This window comes from Carcharodon carcharias, chromosome 13 (genome assembly GCF_017639515.1).
Source record: "Carcharodon carcharias isolate sCarCar2 chromosome 13, sCarCar2.pri, whole genome shotgun sequence".
Taxonomy (NCBI): domain Eukaryota; kingdom Metazoa; phylum Chordata; class Chondrichthyes; order Lamniformes; family Lamnidae; genus Carcharodon; species Carcharodon carcharias.
The window spans coordinates 114,366,930-114,387,441 of record NC_054479.1 but is presented as its reverse complement, the minus strand read 5'-3'; the positions used below and the strand labels follow the sequence as shown (position 1 = coordinate 114,387,441).

At 40.5% G+C, this 20,512-nt stretch overlaps 1 protein-coding gene across 1 annotated transcript in view; it reads right to left on the bottom strand.

Annotated features, from left to right (window-relative positions):
- panx2 (pannexin 2) overlaps nucleotides 1–1,368 on the bottom strand; it is a 72,138-nt gene extending 70,770 nt beyond the window's left edge. The window contains exon 1 of the mRNA XM_041203117.1: nucleotides 1,143–1,368. Coding sequence (XP_041059051.1) covers nucleotides 1,143–1,368 — 226 coding nt within the window. The remainder of the gene's footprint in view (nucleotides 1–1,142) is intronic.
- Nucleotides 1,369–20,512: the final 19,144 nt, after the last annotated feature.

Sequence of the window (20,512 nt, the reverse complement as noted above, 5' to 3'; positions counted from 1 at the left end):
TTGGGATGTTTAATGGTTGACTTAATAACGTAAAGCTCACAAAAATAAAAATGAATAAATGAAACAAACTTAAAATCCAAGTATTATGTTTTATCTTATAGGCTTTTCTTGTCTTAGAAAGAATGAACTGAGCAGAGAAATATAAATTTTTGCATGAAGGGGTAGTTTTTCATTGCTTAATAGCATAACATGCTTAATTGCAGAAAGGTTTTCCGTGTAGTTCAAGTGGCGTTTTACTCAGGTTAAGTTACTGGGATAAACAGTAGCTACTAAATGGTCCAGACTTAATTTTGAGCAAAGTAGGTGAAAAGTTATTTTTTTAATGTTGCCTTTAGATTTTAATCTAAAATGTCTTAGTTTACATGTCTCAGTAAAATGTCTTACAAGTTTTAAACCAAACTGTCGTTGAGGGAAGAAGTACATGATTCATACTCCACTTAACGCTAAATTGGTTAGTGTTGCTTTAAATGGTCGCTTTACATTCAAATGCTTTGTAATCCTATTTACTATTACAAACATACAAAAGAATGATGTCAATTGCATGAAACTGCATCAATTACACAGCTTTTCGGAACAAAAATAACTCACGGGTCTTCCTCTAATTTCTCAAATATAAATAAATTTGGCAATACATTTCATGAAGTGGAACTGGCACAATGGATTTAATATCACACAAAGGAGAACTAAGGCACTCTTTTTAGATGTGCTCTGATGGGCTGTGCGTTTCAGTAGCTTGACATAAACAGTACTTTAAACACACCCTGCACTCTCTAAAACAGTTTCACGAGGGCGGGCTTAAAACGTACAATGCAGCAATCTACGTTTAATCCGACTCCTTAAAGTGGCACCTCTGCCACAGTCTGTTCATTTTGAAGGTCAGATGTCAACAATAAAGAGTCCCAGTGAAAGTTCTAAATAACGGGGGGGGGGGGGGGGGGGGGGGGGTTGGTGGTGGTTGGTGACAGAGCAAAGCGTCTCAAAGGACACAAGATTAGAGTGAAGCGTGAATGTGACTGCGGCTGGTTCACTGGATCCTCCCTCATGCATCATAACCGAGATATACACGAGAAATGGCCGGGAATGCCGCCCTAGTATAGCAGTTTTAAAATGATGTTGGGTTCTGTACTTCTCGATCTTCTTACCTGCAAAATTTTTAGTAAATACCAATGTTACTAAGAGGATGGGAATAATGACAGTCCCGATGGACACTACTCTGTCGAAGGGGAGTTCTAGCTTTAGTTGAACCATGAAGGCTGCAAAGGGCGAACCTTTCTCATCTTGTTGCCCCGGAAGGATCAGCTCCTTGAGCTTTTCTCCAGCTAATAGCGCAGTAGCCATGTCTGGTTGGTGATCTATGATGTTGTGCATTCGTCACTGAGTGCAGATATGATCCCTACAACCGGCTTGCGCTGGATCTTCGTTTTGCTGGAAAGCGACTGATTTCCCAAAAGATCGCTTTCTGTTAACATATTAAAAAAAAGCATCATGTTCAGATATGCAGATTGTGACACAGGCTAGGAAAAAAAAATAGCACTTAGCCTATCCACCAATTAGCGGAAAACACTACATCATTGCACCAAGACACATCCCAGGTCGCTCAGTTGAAGTAGAACACAATCTTATTCCCTCCCTGTTTTTATTGACTAAATTATACTGAAGCATTAGTTTACTGACTATACGAACATACAAAAGTGTGGAAAGAAGAAAATACAACTATCCTCTGCTCCCTATGGCAACATATCATCCAAAAAACCGAAACTAACATAAATGTAACTTCAAAAATGGGCTCACCAGCTCTCTAAGATCAAAAGTGTTAAATCGGCTGTTTCAAATCTTCGGCAGTAACATTCCTTGATAAATCGGAACGATCAAGCTTTCATCGCTGTGACTCGAATTTACATTGAGAAAACGATGCTCGGAGTTTACCACTTGTCCTCATCATAGAAATCCACGGTGTTTTTTTTTCTCTCTCTCTCTTCGAAATGGTGTATTCGCCTCTGTTTTACCTGACAACTTTCAGCAAGACCATCGGGCTGAACGGGGAAAATACTTGCAAACGGCGACGGATGTACAGGAGCAACAGCAACAAATACAGCAGCAGAGGGGCAAGGCTGCTGCAGAACACAACTGGATTCAGCACCATAGCCAGCTCTATCGCAGCGGGTGTTGTCCATTCATTATTGTGGATCGCGGGGTAAACACGTGAAACTGCAGCGAAACTGCCATTCCACAGCTGGACGGGCAGCTGTCCAGAGTGCCAGGCTCCGTCCAATTCTGTTTTACATCAGATAGTAAACCATCTGCGGCTTAAGGCTTACCCCATGTGCTGCACATTCTCCAACAAATCGCTTGGATCCACTCCCATTAAATGCTAGCTGTGATTCAAGCTGTGATCTAGATGGCTGCTGGAGTCTTGAGTTTAACATGCAGCACGTTTGTGGAAAACGCAATCAGGTTGGTCTCCAGGAAACAACATGCCAGGCTCATGACGTGTCTTTTTCGCGTGCCTCTTATCTTGTTGCTCATATTACAGTATTTTATTCTTTTTCTTTATTTTGCAAACAAATGAATTTGCGCTTTATGATGCTCAAATGTGTGATATTCACACCAAACTTTCGGTCCGAAAAATTGGTCTCGGCATCACACCTTTCTACCAGTGATCTGGAACGCAGCTCTTAAAGCCATAACACCATATTATTGTCACCTTAGTATTTACAAAAATCTTTAAAGATCTTGGGAGCAACATTCGTTTAGATTAGATCACCCCGCGCCTCTCTGTGGCGATGCAGGGAGCACACAAACTTTGTGCTAATTTAAATGATGCTGCCCTGCAGCCCAGCGCCAAGCGTGCTGCTGAGTGGCTGCACACCTCAGCAGGGGCCCTAAGGTTGTGTGAGGTGAACACCGCTTAAAGCCATCCTGCACCCAAAAGCATTCTGGCTGCAACAGGTTGTGGAACTGGTTAGCAGAAGCCTCTCTAAGCAGAGAGGAGATTGGAAATGGTTCCCAGGCTGGGAGAATGTTCCAAACATCTCCGAAAGAGCACTGGAGCCTTTGATGCAGGAGGTACAGCACAGGAGAGAGGTCCTCTTTCCTCAGGGGACCAGGAAGCTCTCCCACAGACAGTAAGGAAGCAATGGGAGCAGGCAGCTGAGGTGGTCAATGCCAGCAGAATAGCTCTGAAGACCTGGATGCAGTACAGGAAGAAGTTTACTTGGCATGAGTGGCCAAAGTCAGTGAATGCATCCTTACAAGTGAATCACTATCCTCACACAATGCTGCATGTGCTACCATCGTTTCATTCACCTACTAACAGCCTCAGTCAAGCGTGACTCAGACTTCACAGATCCAAGTGTGCCCAAGCATCCGTGCACTGAGTTAATTCATTATCTCATCTCGACCTCATGTACTTAGCACTGCTGCAAGCTGGGCACCCACATCTCACAGCTTGTATATCATGCCAGCTATTCAACTATGACAGGTTCATCACACAGTCACATTAATCACACTCACTGCTAAACTTTCCTCACTCTTGCAGGACAAGGTTGACCATAGCAGGAGGGAGCACTGGTCTAACCAGTGGGGGACAGGAACGGGTCTATATGACCTCACCCCAATGGAGGAGATAGCTCTGGCAATCATTGGAGCAGCAGGGCTGAAACTGTAGAGAATGATGGTCTGTTCCTACCTAATTCATTGTCTCACATTCCACTTTCAACACATTCTACCCTTTCTTCTGAGTTACAAGCTGCAGATGGTGTTAGAATGACTATAAGATGTAGGAGCAGAAATAGGCCATTCTGTCCATCGAGTCTTCTCCGCCATTCAATGAGATCATGGCTGATCTGATAATCCTCAACTCCACTTTCCTGCCTTTTCACCATAATCCTTGATTCTCTTACTGAGTAAACATCTGTCTATCTCAGCCTTGAATATACATAACAACCCAACCTCTACAGCCCTCTGTGGTAAAGAATTCCACAGATTGACTACCCTCTGAGAAAAGAAATTTCTCCTCATCTTTGTTTTAAGTGGGTGCCCTCTTACTCTGAGATTATGCCCTCTGGTCCTAGATTCTCAGCATCTACCCAGTCAAGTCCCCTAAATCAGGTCACCTCTCATTCTTCTAAACTCCAATGAGTACAGGTCCAATCTACTCAACCTGTCCTCATAAGAAAATCCCTCCATACCCGGGATCAACCTAGTGAACCTTCTCTGGACTGCCTCCAATGCTAGCATATCTTGCCTTAGATAAGGGGACCAAAGCTGTTCACAGTATTCTAGGTGTGGTCTAACTAGTGCCTTGTATAGTTTTAGCAAGACTTTCCTATTTTTATACTCCATTCCCTTTGAAATAAAGGCCAACATTCAATTTGCCTTATCAATTAGCCACTGAACTGGTATGCGAGCTTTTTCAGATTCATGCATGAAGACCCCCAAATCCCTCTGTGCTGCAGCTTTTTGCAGTCTTTCTCCATTTAAATAATATTTAGCTCCTCTATTCTTCCTGCCAAAGGGCATAACCTCACATTTTCCCACATCATATTCTGTCTGCCATGTTTTTGCCCACTCGCTTAACCTGTCTATATCCCTCTTAGACTCTTTGTATCATCCTCACCACTTGCCTTCCCACCTATTTTTGTATCATCTACAAACTTGGTGATACTACATTAATTTCCCTCATCCCAAGTCATTAATATATGTTGTAAATAATTGTGATTTCAGCACTGATCCCTGTGGCACTCCACTATTTACAGGTTGCCATCCTGAAAATGCCCCCCCCCCCCATATCCCAACTCTCTGCCTTCTTTTTGTTAGCTAGTCCTCTATCCATGCTAGTATGCTACCCCCAAAACCATGGGCTCTTATCTTAATAAGTAGCCTTATGTATGGTATCTTATTGAACACCTTTTGGAAATCCAAATATATTACATCTACTGGTTTCCCTTTCTCTATCCTGCTTGTTCCCTCCTCAAAGAATTCTAATAAATTTGGCAGGCATGATTTCCCCTTCATGAAGCCATGCTGACTCTGCCTGATTATATTACGCGTTTCTAAATGCTCTGTTATTACATCCTTTATAACAGACTCCAACATTTTCCCAATGATAGATGTTAGGCTAACTGGCCTATAGTTACCTGCTTTTTGTCTCCCTCCCTTTTTGAATAAGGGTTTTACATTGGCAGTTTTCCAAACCTCTGGGACTTTTCCAGAATCTAAGGATTCTTGGAAGATTACTACCAGTGCATCCACTATCTCTGCAGCTATTTCCTTTAATATGCTAGGATGCAACCCATCAGGTCCAGGTGACCTATCGGCCTTTAGCCCTATTAGTTTCCCTAATACTTTTTCTTTAGTGATAGTTACTGTATTTATTTCCTTCCCTCCATTTTGCCCCATGATTATTTAGTATTTTTGGAATGCTATTAGTGTCTTCTGCCTTGAAGACTGATGAAAAGTATTCATTCAACTCCACTTCCATTTCCTGGTTCCCCATTATTATTTCCCCTACCTCATTCTCTAAGGGGCCTATATTGACCTTGGCCTCTCCCTCCCTTTTTATGTATTTAAAGAAGCTCTTACTGTCCATTTTTATATTACTTGCTAGTTTACCCTTAATGTTTATTTTCTCCCTCTGTATTTTTTTTTTGGTTATCTTCTGTTGGTTTTTAAAACTTTCTCAATCCTCAGGTTTACCAATAATCTTTGCCACATTGTACGTTTTATCTTTCACTTTGATACTATCCTTAACTTCCTTGGTTAACCATGGTTGGTTTATTCCCTTCCTACAATTCTTGTTCCTCACTGAGATATATCTTTGTTGTGAGTCATGAAGTATTTTCTTAAATGTCTGCCATTGTCTTTTCTGTTAAACCCCTTTCCCAGTCCACTGTAGTCAACTGTACACTCATTCCTTTGTATTTACCCTTATTTAAGTTTAGCACAGTTGTCTCTGAACTAAGTTCTCACTCTCAGACTGAATGCTAAATTCCAACATGTTATGGTCACTGTTTCCTGGGGGATCTTTTACTCTGAGATCATTTATTAAACCTGCCCCATTGCACATTACCAGATCCAAAATAGCTTGATCCCTGGTTTGATTCACAACATATTGTTCCAGAAAACTGTCCTGAATACTCTATGAATTCTTGCTTGTGGATACCTCTGCCAATTTGAGTTTCCCAATTTACATGGAGATTAAAGTCACCCTCAGTCATTAAAGCAGTCTTCTGCCATCACCCTCTATCTCCTACAACTAAGCCAATTTTGAATCCACCTTATCACATTACCCTGTATCCCATGTGCATTTGCCTTCTTTATAAGTCTCCCATGTGGGACCTTGTCAAAGGCTTTGCTGAAATCCATATAAACTACATCAACTGCACTACCCTCATCTACACACCTGGTCATCTCCTCAAAAAATTCAATGAAATTTGTTAGGCATGACCTCCCTCTGACAAAGCCATGCTGACAATCCTTGATCAAACCTTGCCTCTCCAAGTGGAGATAGATTTTCTCCTTCCGAATTTTCTCCAATAGTTTCCTTCTATTGGAACGAGGTTGCAAATTTAAACTACCATCTGTGAAGTGCTTCCTGATGTCACCCCTAAACTGCCACATTTTCATTCTAAGGTCATACCCCCTTGATCTGGACTCTTTCACCAGTGCAAATAGTTCCATCTACTCTATCAACATAGGAACAGGAGTAAAGTATTTATCTCTTCAAGTCTGTTGCATTATTCAATGAGATCATGCTGATCACGATCCTAACTTCACCTTCCCAACTTGGCTCCATATCCATGTACCATTGCAAAAAATCTATAAACCTCAGATTTAAAATTGTTAATTGAATAATATCTGTTGCATTTTGTAGGTGAGGGTTTCATCCTTCTACCATAATTTGTGTGCTTCCCAGCTTCCTCCTGAATGGTCTAGTTCTGGTGTAAAGGTCATGTGTCCTTGTCATAGATTGCCCAACCAATGGAAAAAGTTTCTATTTATTCTAACAATAACTTTCAAAATTCTAGGAACCTCAAATCATTCTTAATCTTTTAAATTCCAGGGAATACAAGCTTAGTTTATGCAATCCCTCCTCATGATCTAATCCTAGGAGCTCTTGTATTATTCTAGTGACTCTGCACTGTGGTCTTTCCAAGGCCCATTGTATCATTTCTTAGGTGTGGTGACCAGAGCTGTACACAGTCTCATGATGTGGTCTGATCAGTGATTTGTACATCTATAGCAAAAATTACTTCCCTCTATTCTAGCTCTACAGCTATAAAGGCTTACATTTATTAGGCTTGTTGATTTTTTTTTTGTATCCGACTACAACATTTTTGTGACCTGTGTACATGGAATGCTAAATCTTTTTGGAGTTCCACTGCTCCAAATTTAACATAATGTAAATTTACTATTTAAAAACACTTTGGAACTATCATTTTTGGTTCACAATGCATAACTTGACATTTGCCTGTGTTGAAATCAATGAAAGAACAGAAGAAATAGGAGTGGTACTGGATCATTTATTCTTTCAAACCTGTTCCAAGATTCATTAAGATCATGGCTTATCTTCTGCCTCAGCTCCATATTCCTGTGCTATAGCCAAATCCCTTAATATCCAAAAATCTATTCATCACTGTTTTGGATAAATGACGGAGAATCCACAAATCTCTTGGGTAGAGAGTTTGAAAGCTTCACAACCCTTTGAGTGAAGCAATTCCTCTTTATCTCAGTGCCAAGTGGCCAGTCCCTCATTCTGAGACAATGACCACCAATTTTAGACTTCCCAGCCAGAGGAAACATCTTCCAGCATTTACCCTGTCAAGGCTTCTTGAGAATTTTGTATGATTTATTGCAATCACCCCTCAATCTTCTAAATTCCTAGACCTACCTATGCCATTGGTTCCTCTGTGAACAACAACTAGACCCCCTCTCCCACCCCAAGTTCTTCTCCAGCCACAAGGATATATTCTCAACCCTGGCATTGGCACCCTTCCACAATTTTGTCCACTTGCTTAATGTGTCAATGTCCCTTTGTACTTTTATGCTCCTGTCTACATTTGGCAATGGGATACCAATGCCTTCCACAATGGGCTGCTGTACTCATAGGCCTGCTTCATGACTGCACAGGTGTTGGCTAGAGAACTTGTTATCCCCCTTTCCTTTATTCCTTTCCATTCTTGGTCAAAGTATCTGAAAGTACCAACATTCAGAGCCTCCTTGTTCAGATGACAGTAACGATGCAAGCATTTTGATGCAAGCTATGAATATAAAAGGACCTAACTATGTCCATTTATCCCTTCACAGGAATGGCACAGCCAAATCCTCTGCAGGCTGGGAGGAAGGAACAAGGGAACAATAAACCCTCAATTGGGAATTATCTTCCTGTTTCACCACCATCTGCCACCTCTGTGACGTTGCTTTGCTGGAGTAGCTTTGCCTGCTTTCAAATGGGGTGACTTCCTGAACTGCAGCAGCTCCTCCCCTCTGTGGACTCTGACAATTGAGGCCTTGGTGCCAGTCTTCAAATCTACCATAAGTATTCAAACTACTGTAATACAGGCCCTGCGCTGCATTGTGACTGCCTCCATGGACAAGTTTGCATCCCTCAAATCACCTCCATTACCTTGCCCTTTCATATTACCATAACCTCTCCAACCAGAAGATTAACGGGCAAGCCAAACTCATGCACAATACTAATGGCAGTCAAAAATGCACTCAGATTATGTTGCTGTCTCTCAGCTTAGCAGCACATGCATGTCCTCCTGTCTTCCCGTCAATATTTACATCTATGGCTGAAAGGATATACAAACTGGCTGTCCATAAGCCTGCGTAAGAGATGTAGTCTACAAGAGCTCCATTTCAGTACTTAGCAACCATGATACCATGATACCTCAGTCCCCAAAAGGCTCTTCAATTACTATAGAAGCCAGCCACATCATGCATCCCTATCATTCAGAGAGCACATAGGAGAAACCAGAGGCTTGGTTTAAAAAGCCATTTATCAAGCATTCTCTCCAAGGTGAAGTATGATAGAAAGCATTCAGACAAGTGGTATTATGTTAACATTTTGGCTGCACTAGATTTGTGGTACGGACAAAGATTATCCTTCTCAAGGTTTTGAGGTTGCTTTCATTTGGTAGAATGAACAGGAGCTTTGAGATTTGCAGTGCATAGGGAAGTTTCAGTAGATAATGGAATGTCAATGGTGGGAAAATATTGTTATGGTCCTTGGCCAGGCCCTGGGTTGTGGGGGGTGGTGGGGGCGGGTGGGGGGGGGGGAGATCTGGTTAGGGACCAATAATGTTTCATTTAAAGTACATAAAGTTTGAGATTCAAGATGCTTACTAAGTTGTTATGACCCCCAGCTGAGGTTGCCACTGGACAAGCCTGATCTCAGGATGGAACCCAGCCTGATAGATCCTAACTTTTTTTTGTTTGTCTAGAAATGTGGAGAGGGGTGACTGAACAGGGTCACCGGAGTCAGCCAATGAACTTTTAACAAAAGCATAAAACATTTATTAAGCCAGAAAAGATGAACTATATTGCAATACTCCTTCACCCACAACTATACCTTTACAGACATATACAGATTTGTAAGGATAATACAAGTTACAAAAATTACCTTATACTCTAATGTCCACAATAAGTACACAGTCCATATATCAATAGGCGACCAGTGGTCAGACACACTACGCTCTGAAACCAAGCGACAAATGCCACCTCAAACAGATGCTATGGATCTCTTTTCAACTGCCCCCGCCCACCACCCCCCCGCTCCCCCAGAAGCTTGTTACACAATGAGCCAATCACACTGAACTCCATCTTTCACATGAGGATTTCCAATCTCCACTCTCCAAGAACTTGCTTTGGAACTTCTCCCAAACTGATGCTTTTTCTCAGACACCTTCCGAAAGGGGTCGCCTCTAGGGTTTTGAACTCTCCTTCCAATGTTTCTCTTCCCTGGGTCACCACATGCATTCAAGCTGTCTTTCATGCACTCTCTCTCACCAACTCAGCTGTCACAAGTACGCCACTGCTTCAGATGCCCATAGAAAAAGTTACAGGCCTTCAGTTGTCTCTTTGGACTTTCTGGCTTCTTGCAAGCTGTTCTCGCTTTAAATCTGCTTTCTGCAGCTTTTGATTCTTTATATCTGAAGCTTGGAGCCTTTATCTCTGCCTCTCACTCTTAACTTCATTTAAAAGTGCCTTTTCTGGGTTCCTGTCCTTCCCATTGACAAGAAGGTCTTATTGGGACTTTCCTCTGTTCCATTCCCCTGAATTTTTTGGGGATCTTTTCTTTAGCTTGGGACTAGCTATCTGTCCCCTTTGCTCCAGTCTCTCCTGGCAGTAACTTTCAAAACCAACTGAATTCAAACAACTTCCAAATCAAACTGCTGTTTCTAGTTTCATCTGTGTGTCTGTGGGACAGACCTGCCTCTCTGCACCCCTGTTGCTAGGCAACAGCCCAGTTTCCCTATTCTTGTTTGTTTAACTTAGCTGCAACAATTGTAAAGCTCTTATTAGTAATGCAGGCATCTTTCAAAGTGAAATTAAAAGTCAATTTGATGTTTTCTTAACACACAGATATAGAAATACAAATCAAACTTAAGCATTAAAGCTAAAACCCATTCCTAACACCCACAAATACAAATATAACTTACTTAAACTATCTCTATTTCCTAACAAAATGAATAAAGTCACAAGATTTCACAGGTTTTGAACAAACAAAAATAAACTTTACAAGTTCAGAAAGATAAAAACAATTCACAATATCTATCTTATACTCTAACACGCAGGGTAAATATGAGGTACATATGAATTAACAGACAAACTGTGGTCGAACACACCACATTACACAATAAATGCTAGATGCGACCAAAGCATACTCTATGAATTTCTCAACAACCAACCCAGATGTTTGTCACATTGTGAGCCAACCAATCCTACTAAAACATCATCTCTCTCACGAGGGTTTCCAATCTCCACAATTTAAGATCTTGCCTTGGAAGTTGCTCCAAAAATTGCTCCTACTTAGATGGATTGAACAATGGCCCACCTCGCAGGGCTGCAATCTTGTCTTCCACCATTCCTTTCCCCTGGATCTCTGAGTACACTCAAGCTTCACCTCTCAAGCACAATTCTAGATCTTCGGCCACGCCAAGCAGAATATCACTGCTTCCAAAGGGATACCGTTGCCCCAGTGGCCCGCAGCAAGGAGTCACCAACCTTCAGCTGCCTTCTTAGATCTTCAGGGCTTCTCTTGTGCCCACTTCACTTAAAGTCTGCTCCCTGCAGCTCTTCCTTTAATTTAGAGCCTATTTCTCTGCTGCTTTGTTTTAATTTAACTTAACAGAACTATTTCTGTCCCCTGTCTTTTATCCCTTTCTTGAAGCTTCCATTTGGGACCTCTCCCTGTCCCTCCCACCGTGTCCCGCTCTCTGGGATATTTAGTCAACAATGGCACTCTATTCCAGGTCATCTGACCTGCCCTTTCACAACATTCTTCATTCTTCCTTCTGCGCAAGCACGCAGGGCTGATCCTTGGTCTGAAGAACGTAAAATACCCGGTCCGTGTATGTGCAGCTAGTTGCCGGCTGGTGCATGTATGGAAGGTCCGAGGATTGTCAGGAGTTGGAGTTCCTTACCTCCACACTCAACAATGTAAATATAGGCTTCAACACAATATGTACGGGACTAATCCTGTTGTGGCCATCTAAGGTAATCAAGAGAAAGTCTCTGGTGTCAATGTGGCATGAATGTACCTTGCAACCTGAGAAGAGTCACCTTCTGCATTCATTTGGCTGCTATTCTGTCAGTAAATACAGGTAGGAGCATTTCTCTTGTTGTCGGGTGCCATTGAGAGGATGCCTTGCATCTCCCAAGCAGTTTTGCCTGCCTAACCTACATCCATCGGTATTATTCTTCATCTTCCAGGAAGCAAAGGCCAAGGGGAATTTCCAACAGGAGATCCATGGTACCCAACCTGAAAGAGAGAAAGAGAGAGAAATGAGAGTCCCAGAGCAAGTGGCTGCAATGCTATCGCTAAGATAGTCGCCAGGACCAATAATGAATAAGAAATCCAAAATCAGTGGAAAAGTTAGGATTCTGCAGTGTCTTCAAATATGTATGTTTGGCTCTTTAAATTTACTTCTAAATTTTCCCTAATATTGTTTTATGGCCACTTTTAAATGGGCATTATTATCATAGATTGCAAATGATGGATAAAAGATTGCATAACCTTCACATTTAAATTATGCCATCCATTTGAATTTATGGCAGAAAGTTGTGCATGCTCAAATAAATCATTCCCAGGTTCAGAATGTATGTAAAAACACCTCATAGAATGCTTCTCTTTGTCTCAAGAGGGTTGGAATACAAAAGTTAGCAAACGATGCTTCAACTGTACTTAACCTTGATCGGACTCTGTGTGGAATACTGCAGTCAATTTTAGGCACTGAATCTCAGGAAAGATGTACTGGAGCTTGGAGGGACTACAGAACAGATTCACCAGAATTATACCAGCACTTAGAGTTAAATTATGTGGACAGGTTGTATAAATGAGATTTGTATTTCCTGAGTTTAAAAGGTTATTTTTAAGATTGAGATTGATATATTTTGCTAAGTAATTGTATAAGGAATATGTATTAAAGACATAAATACTCTCTGAATAATCTTATGAACAGGATTTGGAAGATAAATGACCTGCTTCTGATCCTAGGGTCTTATGATCAACCATAGTAAATCTTAACCCCTTTCTCTAACCCCTTCCCTGAATATTGCCTAAAATCATGTTGGAAGGAGAGGAAAACCCAATCTCCATTGTGACCTCTTGTTGATACAGGCTACATTAATACATTACTGAGCCATTTCTTCCACTCCAGTTCCATCTGAACCAATTCCAATTTTCTTCTTCTGGTCCACTTGTTGTACAAATAAATTTGAATGTCTGATACTTTTTGTACACTGATGGTATTGATAGTTAATTGAGTTAAAGACATGCGCACTTGTCAAACAAATATATAAAAGGAGGATCGAATTTGCACTTACATGTCGCCTTTCATAATCTTAGGACTCCCCACACCACTTCACAGCCAATTAAGCATGTCTAAAATGCAGTCACTGTTGTGATGTAGGAAATGCAGCAGACAATTTGCACAGAGCAAAGTCTTACATAGAGCAATGAGATAAATGGCCAAGTAATCTCTTGCTGAGGTTTTATGAGGGATAACTATTGGCCAGGACACTGGGACAACTCCCCTGCTTTTCTTCAATAAGTGCCATGGGATCTTTTATCTATCTACCTAAGATGGTAGATGTGCCTCTGTTTAACATTTAATTTGAAACACAGCACTTTCGACAGTACAGCAGTTCCTCATGTCAGCACTGAAAAACCAGTCCACATTACAAACCAAATTGTGTATTTAATGCGATAAGATTTTAAAAAAATACGATGACACTTAAAATTCTCCCCATTTATTAAACTGATTAATATAAGAATTACCCAGGAATTTTTTCCTTTATTTTCATTCAACTCCTTTGAAATTTCATATGATTTTCATTTGGCTGATCTAGATTGTGATTTTAACAGTACTTTCCTACATTTTCATTGCAAATAATAAATACAAGAAAATATCCTTCTAAATATGTCCTAAAACCTTCCTTGATATATAATTTGGAGAATAAATGAATATTGCTAAACCATCAGGCACTTATCTACCAAATACATTTCAAACAAGGTAAATGTTACTGTGAGACTAGGAAACCAGTCTCCAAAAAGAGTTCAAACTATCATTTCTGTGAACCTCAGTGGAAAGAAGCTCAGGCCTAGACCAATTTCACCCCCTCAGACTTTGATCCAGCATGGCTGTAGCTTAGGGGAATGATACAAGTGTGTTTTGGCATATAACAGCATTCTATTTAGTATGGACTTGTAAGTGGCTGGGACAATTCCCAATATTTTATTGTGATCACAGTGCATTAAAGATTTTGCACAATTGAACCAGCATTTGCACTGCACTGCTGATGCTTAGAAAAGGCATAACTATGCCTTTACATTGCCATTCACTATTTAACATACATCTTACTTCAGAAAAAAACCAAGTACATAATGCAAGAAAAACCACTTAACTCATCAAACTCCTGTAGATCATATATAATTTGGAGTGTTAGAACTGCTAGCCAAATTGTTTAATCTTCCGAGGGATGTAAACCCTAAAGGCATGTTTGAAAGAGGGATGCAGAAGGAGTGGAGAGAGAGGGTTAAGAGAGGATGGAAAGGATGGGAGAGAGCATGTCAGGGCTGCCAGCAGTTCAAGCAAGGTAAAACCACATAAGATCGATGTCTGTGTCTCTCTCCAAAGTTTACATGAACCAGCACAACTGCAATTAGCGAGTATCAAGAGAAAGCTCAGATTAAAGCCTTTAACGACAGACAAGTATTTTGCATTATAATACAGGATCCCTGACATACCTTTGAACAAAGCTTGTATTACAAGCTATAAACCCTGATTTTAACTTGAAATGCATCAAATTCGCATATTTGCATAGGCATCACTCCTGGGTTATTTTAAGTATCAGGATGTAATTCCACTTAGCTGATCTGCTGCCCTCACAATCATGTCAGTCATCAGACTGCCCATAAGAATATAAGAAATAGGAAAAGGTAGACCATATAGCCCGTCAAGACTGCTCCGCCATTCAATATGATCATGGATAATCTTTGGCTTGTTATGACATGGCAGATGATGTGTGCCAGGTGGGCTGAATCCACAAGGGAAACTTGGCTATGCTATTACAACAGTTTTTATTATGAGAAGATGTATGTACTGAATTTAGAAGTAATAAGCCCACTAAGACCTTTAGGGATTTAAAAAGTTAAATTAAAATACTTATTAACAAAATAAAAGATTTCAAGCACATACATAAGCCTACAATTACTTAATACTATAACAACTCCTAAAATTCCTAATTAACCTGACTCCCAGTTACAAACCCCTTTTAAGATAGATTTTAGATTAAAAAAAAAAACAGCAAGTTACCACACTACCCACTTGACAGTGGAACTCCAAATGGCCTTATGCACAAATGGCTGGAGGCTTCTTCAAGGCTGTTTCACATACTCCTGTTAGATCCTACATGGCCTCCAATGTAGCCTTTCATTCTCCTTTATATATGTTTCTCTTTCTTTAATATGCAAATTCCATTGTTCCACATGTGTTTGGAACTGTATCTATCCCATAACATAAAAACTTTAATGTTGCCAATATTGTCAGTAACCTTTGGGAAAAATAAACTCCTTAGCCTTGCTTATCTGGCTAGTTGTAGATAGACTAAAATCCCTTTGAAATCCAAACAATCCTTTCACTTGTCTAAAAATATAAATTTCCTTCATACCTCACATGCTAAGACAACAACCATGTTTACTCATTAGCATTTCAAATACATTTCTACACCTAGCTTCTTTTGGTAATTTCAAGCTTTCAGTCTGCCTGACTCCAAATGTAATTAAGTCACACAGACAGTCTATCTACACTCTCACCCATAAACCTACTTTACATCAAACCAGGAAAATATTATGAAAATTATTATACTTTCGTAACAGGCTTCAGTTCCACTTTCCTGTCCTCTCCCCATATCCCTTGACTTCTTGAGAGACGAAAAATCTGTCTATCGTAGCCTTAAACGTATTCAACGATGGAGCATCCAATACCCTCTGGGGTAGAGAATTCCAAAGATTCACAACCCTGTGAATGAAGAAATTTCTCCTTAACTTAGTTCTAATTGATCAGCCCCTTATCCTGAGACTGTGCCCCTGTGCTTTAGATTCCGCAGCCAGGTGAAACAACCTCTCATTGCCTATCATGTGAAGACCTTCAGCATCTAGTATGTTTCAATGAGATCACCTCTCATTCTTCTGAACTGCAGAGAATATCGACCTAAATTAGTCAGTTTCTCATCATAGGATAGCCCTCTCATCCCAGGAACTAATCTAGTGAACCTTCACATTTCACTTCCAATATAATTTATGCTGAGGTCTACTTGAAGTGGATTGCACTGCTTAAAGTAAGGTTGCATTCCCTTGCTTTGACTCTTGATGCTCCATCTCTGGGGGATTTATTTGCCACTGAGATGAGTAGAAGATCTGCTCCCTGGTTTTTATAAGCACCCTGGTGGCCCTAATAGAGGAGGTATGGGTAATGATGGATGCCCTTGTCCTCATTAGGCACAGAAGCATTCCCAGGACTGTAATTGCACAGGCTTGGATAGAAGTGGCTGACAGGGTTGATGTCACCAGCATCATCTGCAGCATCACCCCAGAATATGGTTTCAATTTGGAAAGAAGTTCAATGACCTTGTATGAGTAACAAGGTAAATACACCTCTTCATCCCTCCAATTCTCTCAGAATCGCCTAGCACTTCTTACACACCCTTCCCTATCACATACTCTTTGCATCATCACATCTCAATATATAATCATTCAAAATATGTGGGTTTTTTACTCACAGACACCCACTGTCATCATGTTATGTTTCTGAGTTCGCAGAAATTAGAAATAATCACACATTAGACTCAAAATGCAGGAGTTTCATCTAGTGTATTTCCTCCTGCTCTCCATGTGGTTGCAAGCTGATACTTGGCTCATGACTGCAGTGTGACAGTGAATGTAGCACCCTGGGTTATACATTCACATAATAATTAGTTCTTAGCTCTTTACAAATAATGTAACAATATAACACGTTGGGAGTGAAATGAGTGAAAGGTAATTATTTTGTACGCAGTTAAATTAACCACCATTATTATTTGGCACTTTGATCCGCTGTGTGATTTATTAGCTTTTGTTTCTGCATTGTCAACATGTCAGTGTTCTAGAAGTTGTCTATATACTCTAAATGTCCTTTCATGCAGGATGAAGGGAGTAGTGAAGCATGCTATAAGCACTGTGACTGCAGAAGGGCTCTCTGCTTTCTGTAAGGTTTGAGGAAAAAAGAATGAACAGATCACCAGAACCGCTGAGCCTCGATGAATGGCAGGACCAATCACCATATCCTTAACAAATGAAATTTAATCACTTTTAATGATGAGCAAAGTTCTGTATTGGCAGCTTGAACATTATTTAAACAAATATTATCACCAAATTACATGGAGGAAACTGTGTTGTTTTTAGTTTTTTTGCCTGTAGAACATGATATGTATTTAAAACTTTGAATATAACATAAGGCTCCTGGTCATATTAAGACTGTTGTTTAATTCTTTTCTTTATTCTTTCATGGGATGTGAGTGTCACTAGCAAGACCAGCATTTGTTGCCAATCACTAATTGCCCTTGAGAAGGTTGTGGTGAGCTGCCTTCTTGAACCACTGCCATCCATGTGGTACAGGTACACCCACAGTGCTTTTAGGGAGAGAGTTCATGAAACTCAAGAGCCAAATGGAGCTGTTGCCAAAACTTGGGAATTAACATGATGGTGGATGGGAGTGTTGCACAAATGTGGAGACCAGGAAGTTGCCCCAATTTTAGCCTACCTCCTCCTGATCTGGCTCATTCTCATTGGGCTCATAGGTTAAAATTGGGGTGAGAATATTTGATATTTGTGTGATTTATATAGCTTGTTTGGGAATAAGTGAAAAGGGAAACACTACATAAAAGATAATACTGGGCCTCAGCTTGGAGGAAGCCTACTACTTTGACTTGTATAGGATTATGTAGGATTACATAGGAAAAGGCCATTCGGTCCAACCAGTCCATGCTGGCATTGATGCACAACTTGAGCCTCTTCCCATCTTTCCTCATCCAAATCTATCATTGGAATTCTATTCTCTTCTCCCTCATATGCTGTTTACCTTCTAAATGCATCTATACTATTCACTTCAACCGCTCCCTGTGCTAACGAGTTCCACATTCTCTTTGGGTAAAAATGTTTCTTCTGAATTCCTTATTGGATTTCTTGGTGACTATCTTATATTGATGGCTTCTAGTTATGCTCTTCTGCATAATTGGAAACATTCTCTTTGTATCCATCCTATCAAAACCTTTCATAATTTTGAAGAACTCTATTAGACCCCCATCAGCCTTCTTTTTTCTCTTTTCCTGTGTTGATGTGCATAACTGAGAAGGAGCAAAGGGATATTGTCAGAGAGAAAGCAAGCCAGGTTGGTGCTATCTATGAAGCCACGAATTCTTAGGAACTCTGCGACCTGATAAAAGTTTTGTACACTATCCATCCTAACTTATTTTCGCAGGGAAAATGACAATGGTATTGCCCTTTCGGATGTGGCATCTGCCACTCGCTTGAAGCATCTATGAATAGCAGCCTGATAGATCTGATATATGTTCACTACAATGACTGAGAACTATCTGGTTGCATTAAAGTTGAAACCAGTGGTGATTTATACAGCTCCTACAAGAACAGACTCTGTTCTGGCAGTTGTCTGCAGATTAGTTTGGAACAGATAGCACAGTTCAATGATAGTCTCCCTTATGAAGCAGAGGCTTTGAAAAGACCGCCCCTCCCCCAACAACAGAGCAGACTGTACAACCCATGATCACCATCTCACCTGTTTAATCTTCTGGCCTCATGCAGGCTAATTCTTACTTTATGGGATTCTATGTATTACTGATTTGACACTGTGTAATTACAGCCTGTGGAACTTGTCTGTAATTTATCACTATTTTGATGGTAGAGTCCAGTAGCTTCTTCTTTATATACAGCATATATATATATATATATGTTTCTTATCTTTTTATATATGTTCAATTTAATTCAATATTGATGTGAAATGTAAACACCAATATGACTTTTAATTTAGAAGAGAATTCCTTTAAGTGTAAAGAAAATATAGTCTTCTGACTATAGATTCTACAGTATAGATTCTTATGGCTGAATCTACAGCTCGGCGAGCAGGGGCGGGGTAAAATGATGCGGGGTGACGTCAGGTATGCGCCCCAATTTGACCGCACCTCATTTAGATTTTCAGTTCGGCTTATTAAGGCCATTAATTAACTAATTAACCTTGTTGAGAAAGCTGCCTGTTCAACCTTAAGGCTGGTGGGCAGGTGAAGAGCCCAGGCGGCTTTCGCATTTTTGATGGAACCTCATCAGGTGGGATGAGGTTTCATGAAAGGTTTATAAATTAAATAAATTTTTCTATTAAAGATCATTGACACGTCCCAGCTCATGTGACATTGTCGCATGTGGGGACATGTCTTAAATTTTTTTTCTTTTATTAAAATTTTTGGAACTTAAACAAATCGCCTCAGGGAGATTTAAACAGTTCTGTGCCTCAGGGAGATTTCTGTGCTCTTTTGCGCATGTGCGTGCAGACCCTGACTCAGGGAATCCCACCGCCTCCACCCCCCCACCGCTTGCACAGGGAGCACTAAATGCTTCCGAGGGTGCGTCACACTAGGCGGGCCTTAATTGGCCCGCCCACATAAAATGGTGGCATGGACCCAATCAGGGGCACTGATCGGGTCCATGCCTGCCTCCACACAACCTCCCCCAATGGGGGAAAAATTCTACCGTTAGAGTACTTGTATCAAATTTCTTTCTTTGATATTTTAATGGAGGCTTTGACACATTTTATTTCTTGGTTTATATTCTAAACCAAGTTATGACTCTTCTGGGGTACTCATTGTTTAATTCTTATTATGCATTTTATTGGATTGGCATATAAGATTATTTTCATGCACAAGTTTCTACCATAGCTTTGACTTTTCATTTCCATAATTTTTGATTTACTATTTGCAGAAGATGAAAACAAAATGTGGCTGTGATCCTGCAAAATGAGATGAGATTTTTTTCCAATATGTAATTAAATGTTGAGTGCCATTCATTCCCATTGTAACATAGCATTGTTCCAGTGTTAATCATGGGTCAACATTGCAGTTTTCATCATATTTCAAATATGTGGTGCTATATATCCATTGTCTTATTTTTTGAACTCTGTTTTTCATTTGCTTTTTGCTTTGATGCTGCTATGTTTAATTGCTCCTCTTTTAATCAGAAACACACCAATGAATTGAAGTGTTGGCACTATTCATTATGGATTTATACCTGAGCTGCTTCCATTGTGATAAAAACAAAAAACTGCGGATGCTGGAAATCCAAAACAAAAACAGAATTACCTGGAAAAACTCAGCAGGTCTGGCAGCATTGGCGGAGAAGAAAAATGTTGACATTTCGAGTCTCATGACCGTTCAACAGAACTGAGTAATATTAGGAGAGGGGTGAAATATAAGCTGGTTTAAGGTTGGGGGGGGGGGGGCGGCGGTGTGGGGTGGGTGGAGGGGGGGGAGAGAGAAGTGGGGGATGGGGGGGGTTGTGGTTGTAGGAACAAGCAAGCAGTGATAGGAGCAGTTAATCAAAAGATGTCACAGACAAAAAAACAAAGAGGTGTTGCAGGTGGTGATATTATCTAAATGAGTGTGCTCATTAAGAATGGATGGCAGGACACACAAGGTACAGCTCTAGTGGGGGTGGGGTGGAAAGACTAACAGGGCATAAAAGGTA